Source organism: Sycon ciliatum, chromosome 9 (genome assembly GCF_964019385.1).
Source record: "Sycon ciliatum chromosome 9, ocSycCili1.1, whole genome shotgun sequence".
NCBI lineage: Eukaryota > Metazoa > Porifera > Calcarea > Leucosolenida > Sycettidae > Sycon > Sycon ciliatum.
The window spans coordinates 13050599-13060433 of NC_088651.1; the positions used below are offsets into that span (position 1 = coordinate 13050599).

Consider the following 9835-nt stretch of genomic DNA (forward strand, 5'->3'; position numbering starts at 1 on the left):
CCACACACACGCGACATGGCCTAGAGTGTCACATGGATCGGTTTGTCTAGGGCTATCCTCATTCCAGTTTCTCTCGGCATATAGTCAGAAAGTGTGATGAACAATAACATTTCGTTATCAGTAAACCCTGAGGACGTTTATCCTAGCTTGCTGAAATATCCATCCTTACCTTGCGCAGAGGAAAAGAAAACTAGAACTGATGGTATTGGACAGGCACAAAATTTCCTAGGAGGAAAAATCTCTTCTCGCTGTCTGATGTGCAAAAACTCAAGTGGTCGCCTGTAAGCTTCCGATCTCTGACTTATACCCAAGACAGATTGGAAGCTTTGCCACAACTCTGAGTTCTACGTATTACTACGATCATCTGGCAACTGATGGATCCAAAACGGCCAGCCAGCAATAAGTAATAAGACAGTACTAGTGATATGAGCGCACACACCTCTTGAACTTGTAGGTGTAGAACCTGTGTGACGTAAGCCAGGGTCCTACGGTAGCTATTGGATCGGTCTCAGTAGGAAGTGAAAACCTGTCAGCGCCTTCTGGGTTCAGCCTGATCCCATGGCTCGAACGGCTAGAGCATTGCTCTTGACAAGCAAGATCCCGAGTTCAAGTGCCAGTGGGGTTGACACTTTTTTCTCTTCTTAGGCAGTTCACTTCCCAGACTGATCTTTTTCGTTTTGAAGTTCACCTTATCAATTAAAATACAAGTAGTTGTCAATTTGGTGGCCTGCGGATGCGAAGGCTAGTTTGTGTGTTTCTGAACATTCAAGCGATGCCGACGCGGATCCCGCGAATATTATTATTTATTATTAGTTGTCAATTGACTTCCTTCTTTCAAATGATAGTTTGGGAGCGATCGAACTAATTTCGCACAGTATTACTTTGCATGCAGTGATGCATGTCCACTCAGTCAAACAGCCATTTCCTTTCATCTAGTGAAAGTTTTATCCTTCTTGTGATCAGGATCAGACACATTCCATTTAAGCTTTTCCACGACTTTCTTGAAAATAATATTAATTATGTTCAATTACGAACTTAGCTCGTTCGAGCACTTACTTCATCAATAATTCAATATGTTCCTTTGTTGCCTATTCTGCTGTTGCATGTCGATATGCACATACGAACACAAGTACATGTAGTTCTAGCGTGAATTGAGTGCAATGTCAATGTACATGTACGTGGGTATGCATGTATGATCCCACTCGTTACTGATTCTTCATTCCACGTTGCTTATGCGAATGCTTCATTTACGTGCTGCTTGTAGTCACGTTGCATTGATGCCTACGCGGAGAAGCTACTAATATTGATGAAAGTACAAAACATGAGGAGACAACTGCGTGGACTGTGCGTGTGTAACTTCTACATGTAACCTCGCCAAGATACTGTGTAAGGAGTTTGCGTGTGGCTGGCCCCTACTTGTACAATACTGTACTTCGAAGTGCATTGTACAATGTTCTGATGTGGATGAAATCCTGTAGGGGATGACTGTGGAGGGTGCACTAAAAGTCTTTATCTTAGCGCGTGGAATCTACTTGCACTGCACTGTAGATCTGCGGGCTGAAAAGTGGACTTGGTTAAGGTTCACTGAGTATCACACGTTTTCTCAGCATTGTCGACTACAACAGTTTCCGATAGACTCACCGCGGGACTCATTGGTACTCACAATGTATTGGGACCACAACATGGCTCTGTGACAACTGATGATCCAGGAGTCTACTCCCGTACGAAGCCCAGTTGCCAAAGTTGGCGTTGCTTTTGTACAATCACGAGTTTTTGCCGATCCTCCGACCTGTTCAGCGTCCCGAACCATTGAGGACCTTTTGAGGACAACCAAATTCACAACCTGGCTCTTTCCTATTACTCCACGGCATTCAAAGTTCTGACCACTTATATCTCAACGACCTATCTTTCAGGCCATCGTTCTCAGCGCTAGTACCGTAATCAAAACCGACACAAAAAAGCATATTTCTTTTAAAAAGAGGAGATAGACAAGATGTAAGAGAGACGTCTAACTCCTAGTCAATCTAATACCACAGTACAATCATGTAATTGTTAGATTGACAGCATGACACAAGGTGGAGGACACTGTGTGCGGAAACAGTGACCTTACTACAACCTCCCGAGGTTGGCAGAGCCCCGGTCCCTGCGGACCATTTGAACCATAATTGGTATCGCATCCGGTTTTGACCCTCACTACAACTGTATGTTACTTGCTGTTTCCAATCTTGATAAACTAACTTACCACGGTTTGCCTAGATGACACACGTGTGCAAATTGCAGGGCGCCCTACGCACATCAAAAGCTGTATACTTGTATTGTTGAACTACACTACTGCTACTACTGACAATACTAAGTCTTCTTGACGCCCAGGCCACGGTTAACTAGACAACCGCAATCTAATGGTTGGCTGTTTTTTGAACCAGCTTTCACCATGCTGCCACACATTGTTACTATTTCAATCGCATGACACGTAATACCTCACTCTCGAAGCCAGACATTACTCAATGCAAATAGCTGTGTAGAATTTTTCTATGCTCACTCCTACCAAGTAGTTCCTTTGAAAAGGTAAAGAAATTTTTTCATCGTGGTAGTTTTCTGTGAAGAGACAAGATGTCTTCCGCAGTTGGACATCTCCACGTTCACCCCAGGATTAACTCCACTTGATACGAGTTGACACCGGAGGTAAGACGTAACTCAAGCTCGTTTTTTCTTTAAATTTGTGAGGGGATGCACGTAACTAACAAAACTGCATGATCAAATTGAGGCACTTGTAGTTGTTTAGGTTTGCAGATGAAATTCAAGTTTTTTTCATAGTTCAAGTTTACGTGACAACATCAACAACATACGAGTTATTTCCAAGCGGTACTGATGAAGGTAACCAACGTGTAGCAAAATTGATATTTATCGCTGTTCTCACACTTTACCATTTTAGCAGCTTGCATATGCCATTGATATATGTGGAAAGCGCGCACTTGCGCCATTTCTTGTGTATAAGACTGATCATCTCTCCATTATCATCATTATCATCCTCTACTGATGAGCTCCGACAGGGAGCGAAACAGCTGTCTAGAGGCGTGGAGCAATATTATCTCTCAACGGAAGTGTCCTTGCTGGTGTCTGTATGGTTCGGCTGAAGAGCGCGTGGTTGTGATGAGTTGGGAATGCAATGAATTGAAAATATGGCCGAAAGCTCTGTCGCAGTATTTAGTAGTAAAGATAAGGACCAAGAAAACACTTGCTATGCAATAATGTCCACTAACACCACCAGTTACTATAGATAGCTCTTAATTTGCTAAATCCTATATATAGGATTTTGGTCATATTTTCAACTCAAAATGGGTGTGGCATGAGAATAGCAAAAAGTATGTGACCAATTCTTCCTTGCTAGGTCTTAGTAGATATCGAGAGTTGAATAAGGTCATTTTTTCAAACACTAACATCTCAGGCTCATCTCCTTGCTCAATATTACTAAGGCCTGTGCCCTATTTTTCGAATCCTATATATAGGACTTGAGATTTCATTGGACCTTGTTTTATCCTTAAAATTGGTAGTTTCATGACGGCATGTGCGATATGTCATCATGAAACCACCCCGTGCCACACCTGCAATGTCCTTCTGCACATTCACTGCTTCAGTCCTAACCATGACAGCAGCTGATCAATTTTGCTCAAATTTCCGATTATTGCTGAAAATGGGTATTCATCAGAAATATTATCGCCCTATGAATCTAAAATGTAAACATTCGTGCCTCAAACATACTTACAACTTCCATGAAAATCATTATGCCGTTATTATTTGTCGTGATGACTAATACCAAACGGCATAAAAGCCACACATTTTCAAATCCTATATATAGGATTTTTGGCCAGCAAATTAAGAGGTACAATTAACTCATCCGATAACATTGCACAAAACTGACCAACAGTACTGACGTTCTACAGCTATTGTGAAAATAATGGTCTTGCCAGTATCGTCATCGACCTGCATGTATATCCGCTAACGTCCTGCACAGCTGTGACTTTCAACTTGTGCTTGTCTTGTGGACAAAAATAGGAAAGATACTTCAAAGTACGTGCAGCGAATTTTAAAGATATTAAAAAATTTTAAAATGCAAAAAGCAGTGGAAGCGAGATTTGAGAATAGGTGAGGATTCGGGTAGAGAATAAACTATGACGTAATGCTTCCACGGCTTGCAGACGTGCTTAGTCGCCTCTCAAACATTGTATCAGTCTGTAATACCAACACTGCATTGAGCAAGTCAGCAAGATCAAAAGAGTCGGAATCAAAGTTAGCAATATCGAAACTTATGAACAGACAGAAATGTCTAGGGATATGCTGTGCAAAACTTGTTGGGGCTTTTTCAGCAGGAGGAATATTATTTAAAGTCTAAGGTGTGCGAAATCCCATTGCCAGCAAGTTCATCGCCATACTGTTTCATAGCGTTGAGGAATTCGACTTTGGTCAATGTCCTCTTCGAATCTGACCCTGGTGATGAATCAAATATGTAGGTACCCAAGCCACGGTATAGATGGTCACACCTGGGGCGACTGGACTGTGGCAAACTCATCCAGAGCTTGTTGTACTCAAGCATAGCTGTGAAGTAATCCTCGACTTGTTCTGTGCGTAGGCTGCCTTTGATCATCAGATTGATCACAGAGTGTCTCGTTGCGAGCAGTGCAGTCGCGCTAATCCATTGTTTGGAGGCAAATGTGTCAGGTATGTCACTGTTTCCATAATTTATAAGAAAATGATAGAAGGGGTTATAGGTCCAAGAATCAGCTAAGCACTCTGTGAGTTGAGCGATCAAATGATCATCTTTGACTAAAGAGACTAAAATCGAATCTCGCTTTGCGGCGCTATAAAACCCTTTCGCAATGCACACTAGCCTGCTAGAGCGGTTCGTTGAGGACAAATATTGGACCATCTCCGAACTATCCTTCTCCATATCCTTGATAATTGCTGTTTGATACTGTTCAATAGAGCTGCACCTATCAAACGACAATTTCACTAGATCTTCAAGTCTGTACAAAGAAGGTAATAATAAGAATCCTGTTTCCACGTTGCATGTTGTTTCGATCAACGTCGGTGAAATGTTTGGAAGGTGGGTACAAGCTTCATCGACGAACAGGCACGGCTTTTGTGCAAGTGACCTCAACTGCCCAGTGCTGGTCCAGCTAGGAGGCGTATTCACGTTCTCAGGCAGTCTCAGCGCCAGGCTTGATAATTGTACAATCGACCGCTTTTTGTGTTGGAAAACACTAAGATCGTCGCAAAGGATCACGCAGTTCCTGAACTCCGCACTGGAGCTATGATGCAGGCTAGCTACCCTGGTGGCGATGTAGATGACCTTGGCAATCTGAATGTAGGACATCTCCAAACTTGGACTGATTTGATACCGGTGCTGCAGGCATGAGACACCGGAACAAGAACAAGACAGTAAATCATGACGTAAAAACATGGGAATTAAAAAATTGGGCTGGGTGAGCGATAAGAAAACCACACCATTTCGAATTGGAAAACACATATTTCAAAAATGTAGCACTAAAGAAATGCATGGCAATTACATGTATGAGCAAACATCAATTATCCTTGTGTTTTAGAAGTAATAGTAAGGTTCGGGAAGACAAGAAGAAGAAGAAGGACACGTCTGCTACCAAGACACATTCGTTTCTTGATCATGTTTGTCAAGAACAGTACAATCATTTATGGTTTTGTGTTTCGTAACGTGCTAGTACTTTCAGCAAAATGGAAAGTCCTCGAAGCGTTGTATTTTCGTATCCGTTATGTGAAGGTTTTAAGCAAAGGAAAAAGTCACTACACTCACATTTGTCCTGTACTTCACGTTCACTATTCGATCTCACCATCACACTCTCTCGCTTTCAATCACCTCGCTAGCTGTGCAGAGCGATCACTATATATCTACTCGCAATTTGCGTTATCTTTCTTGAAATAATCAATGCATTTTGCTGTTGTTTGTGGCATTTTCATTATCTCCGAATGTATCCTTATGTTGACTGGTTTTGAGGGAAAGAGACAAACGGGAAAAGTCCTTATATCCTTATGTTGTTTTCTGTTATGCCTTTAGTTACGAAATACCACTTATGAATGTGGCAAAAACTCATAATGAACACATAACTACTTGGGCTAAATGCTTGTATTTAAAGAATATATCCACGCCGACTATTAAGGAGGCTCCAACCCTTTGGGGGTGGTTTTTTTCTTCCTAAACCCCTCCTTTTTGTGGATGAGTGTGCTCTATATCATCCTATGTTACTCCACAAAAAAATTCAGGGGGTGTTTCCGCGGAGATAAGGCTGTTTGAGGTGTATTTCTAGGGGTGGGTGTATTTATCGATTTCGGCCTAAATTTGCTTGTTTTGGGGTCATATTTCAGATTTACCAGTTGTCTGGCTTCTCTTTGTGATTGTAAGTCCTTTCACACATCACAGTGAAGCATTTGAGCAAGAAAATCTGGCAATCAGCATTGACTACTCAGAAAAATAGTAATTTTGGTACAAAAATGAACTTCGCAGAAATGCCCGTCCGCAAAGTACAATTGGGTGCACAGCTTCATAATTTCTTCATGGACATGCCCTTTTTATTTTATTTTTGGGATCTGCCTTCATACTTCATAGAAGCTAGAAATATATAATTTTAGGGGGGTTACCGTGCATTTTAGACCTCCAAAAATAAAAATAGGACAGAAAATTGGCCGATTTTCCACCATTCTTGGAATTAGTTTTTTCAGGTAAGGTGATCATTCCATGCATTCCTTGTGGTATCACTCCAATTTTTTGTGTCAAAAGCATTGAATGGTCCCCCAGATTGTTATAGTATACATGGAGACTAGATGAGGCCATGGTTCCTGGGCTTTTTAGCCCTTGATCTGGATATCGGCATGATCCATGCACAACGTTATTCATGATCCAGGCTGAGGCCTACATACCCAGAACACAACTCTTGCAATAGTTCACTCCTAGTATTTCTCATGAAGCAACAGGCAAAGAGCTTGAGAAGGATAACAATAATTATTATAATCTGGGCCAATAACTTCACAGTTTCATGTTTGTAGTACATGTACAATGTAGATGCAGGTTCAACTCAATATTGGCAATGAACGACTGCCAGTAATTATAGCATCCATTAGGTATAATCATAACACTATTCCCAATAACATGGAACAACCACAAGTGTATGTGGGTGCATGCACATTGCCCACATTGATACATACATGTACGCTTACATGCACATACTCACACTCACAAGCAAGTACCCCTTGCACACACAAATACATGTACGTCGTATACGCGCACCCGCAATAGCATACACTCACATGTAAAATGCATGCTCTTGAGCTTCGTTACCATATTCTGCTGTCCATGCACTTGTGCACGCGTACGCGCGCGCGCATACATACAACATGTACTGCGCGCGCGCCCGCGCACACACACACACAACATGTAGGCTCACACTCGTGCCTGCGTATGTGCATGCACATGGTGCTTATGGGTACAGGTGCATGCATTCATCATAATAGAACTGGTGCGAGTAGTGTAGGAATATTTTCAAATCACTGGTGCTGTACAACACAACATTTACAAAATACTTCACACTCTGACAATAGAGAATAGTACTGCAAAACAACATACTCAATTTTCAGTGCTGCATTTTAGGCACATTATAATAATTATTGAAGTGGACGCAGGTGATGACTTACTGCTGGCGACGTTGGCACCTGACAGGTCACAGCTTTCGTAAATAGCCCAAGTCACTGAGCAGTAGCTCACCAACGATTTACCACTCACTCAAGACTGCAATGTTTTCAGCGTAGCAATATACTTCGCCACTTGAGAATTAGACGTGGATCCACTTTCCAGAGTCTGTGCACCCACTTCAGTCTCTCTCTCCCAAACTCGCTTACAGTAGGTTTTGGTCCCTGGTGTTACACAGCCATCGAGACGCTTGGCTCCGTTCTCCTTGGTCATTTTTCGCCAAGCAAAATTATTCAGGATCTCGAGAAATCGAGCTGTGAAGTCAACTTCTTGCTCACACCAGCGATGCTTTTGAAAACATGCCCTGATACCCACTGACACAACGGAAGAGAAAACAACAGGAACCTCCATGGGGCCCAGGGAAGACTACAGGTGAAGAATGAAACAATATTCTCTGATATGACTGTGGATCGCGGAGTTCAAATTTTAGTAAGTTGAGAAGGGAATTTCCCAACTTTTCGCACTTATCGGCAAAACAAGACTTTTGCCTGCAAAAAAACAGAGCGCCAGACCGGCTAGGCAGCGCAGAAGGTTGGATCCTCCTTAAGGAAAAGCCTTTCAGTTCTTCCCAGGTGTAAAAAAAAAAGTAAATTATCGTATCCGTTCCCGAAGGGAACTCACGACGGCCGCTAACACCCGCTGGCAGGTATGCGCAAGGTTTATCCCAATGCAACTGGAAAGCGGAATAACTGGAACCATATTTCAGAAAATTTACAAATCATTCACATCGCGCATTCGCACTCACCTGACATAGACCCTTGAACGTCGAGTCATTGTATAACCATTCCTTCAAGCGTCTACTAACCCCACACAATTGAAAGATGTCCGCAATAGACAGCAAAGGTAATAGAGTTGAGCACCATACATCAAATGTAACATTGCCAAGTCCTGACTCGACTGATTCTAGCGCCCTTGACTGTTGATCTTCAGATTCATTAACCAAACCCGCGGCTGCTTCCTCTAGCGACAGTTCTTCTTGCATGACTTCATCATTCCGAACAGTATGCTCAACAGGAACAGTCCCTGGCAAAAGACTATCATGCTCACTGGTGGCGGTGATATGTTGTGGAAGGGCTACCGCTGATGTTTCGTCATCGGAATGGTCAGATTGCTGACTGGAATCCATTGGCAATGTATGTATGAATGTTTTTCGATCACTATCCTGGCGACAGACACAGCCAACCTTCACACATTGAAGAACAAATACAGACAACGACACGTACACGCTCGCGCACACAGCCACATACACGCGAGATGCTCTAGAGTGTCACATCGATCGGTTTGTCTAGGGCTATGTTCATTCCAGATTCTATCAGCATATAGTCAGAAAATGTGATGCACAATAACAATCCATTATCAGTAATCCCTGAGAACGTTTAGCTTGGCTTGCTGAAAACATCCATCCTTACCTTGCCCAGAGGGAAAGAAAATTAGAACTGATGGTATCGGACAGGCACAAAATTCCCCAGGATTAAAAATCTCTTCTCGTCGTCTGATGTGCAAAACTCAACTGGTCGCCTGGAAACTTCAGATCTCTGACTTATAAACAAGAGAGATTGGAAGCTTGTTCACAACTCTGAGTTTCACGTATTACTACGATCATCTGGCAACTGATGGATCCAAAACGGCCAGCCAGCAATAAGTAATAAGACAGTACTAGTGATATGAGCGCACACACCTCTTGAACTTGTAGGTGTAGAACCTGTGTGACGTAAGCCAGGGTCCTACGCTAGCTATTGGATCGGTCTCAGTAGGAGGTGAAAACCTGTCCGCGCCTTCTCCGTTTAGCCTGGTCCCATGGCTCGAACGGCTAGAGCATTGCTCGCCAGCAGGAACTGATGACTCATCGCCATCAGGAACTGACGAAAGAAACCAGGCAGTATCTGACACCAACGAGCTATTTCAGCCAGAAATCGAAGTAGGAAACCCGCTAGCGGCAGCAAAGGATAGCACAGCCAACCAGCTAGACTCTCTGCTCATGAACCCGCATGCCCAACCATTCTTCCCGCGACAGAAGCCACCCACCCAGGGACCATTGTTCAAATTACTGCTAACAAATGCATT

General features: G+C 42.9%; 1 protein-coding gene across 2 annotated transcripts; it reads right to left on the reverse strand.

Annotated features, from left to right (window-relative positions):
- Window positions 1-3688: 3688 nt before the first annotated feature.
- Window positions 3689-9278, reverse strand: LOC135824987 (uncharacterized). 2 transcript variants are annotated; one of them, XM_065337725.1, is made up of 3 exons: window positions 9181-9278; window positions 8517-8954; window positions 3689-5401 (listed from the first exon to the last, which is right to left on the reverse strand). In XM_065337725.1, exons 2-3 carry the CDS (start codon window positions 8895-8897, stop codon window positions 4376-4378), a joined length of 1407 nt encoding a protein of 468 aa, XP_065193797.1. In that variant the 5' UTR covers window positions 8898-8954; window positions 9181-9278; the 3' UTR covers window positions 3689-4375. The 2 variants fall into 2 exon arrangements, with proteins under 2 accessions (XP_065193797.1, XP_065193798.1); XM_065337726.1 differs by lacking the exon at window positions 9181-9278 and having other exon boundaries at window positions 8517-9043.
- Window positions 9279-9835: the final 557 nt, after the last annotated feature.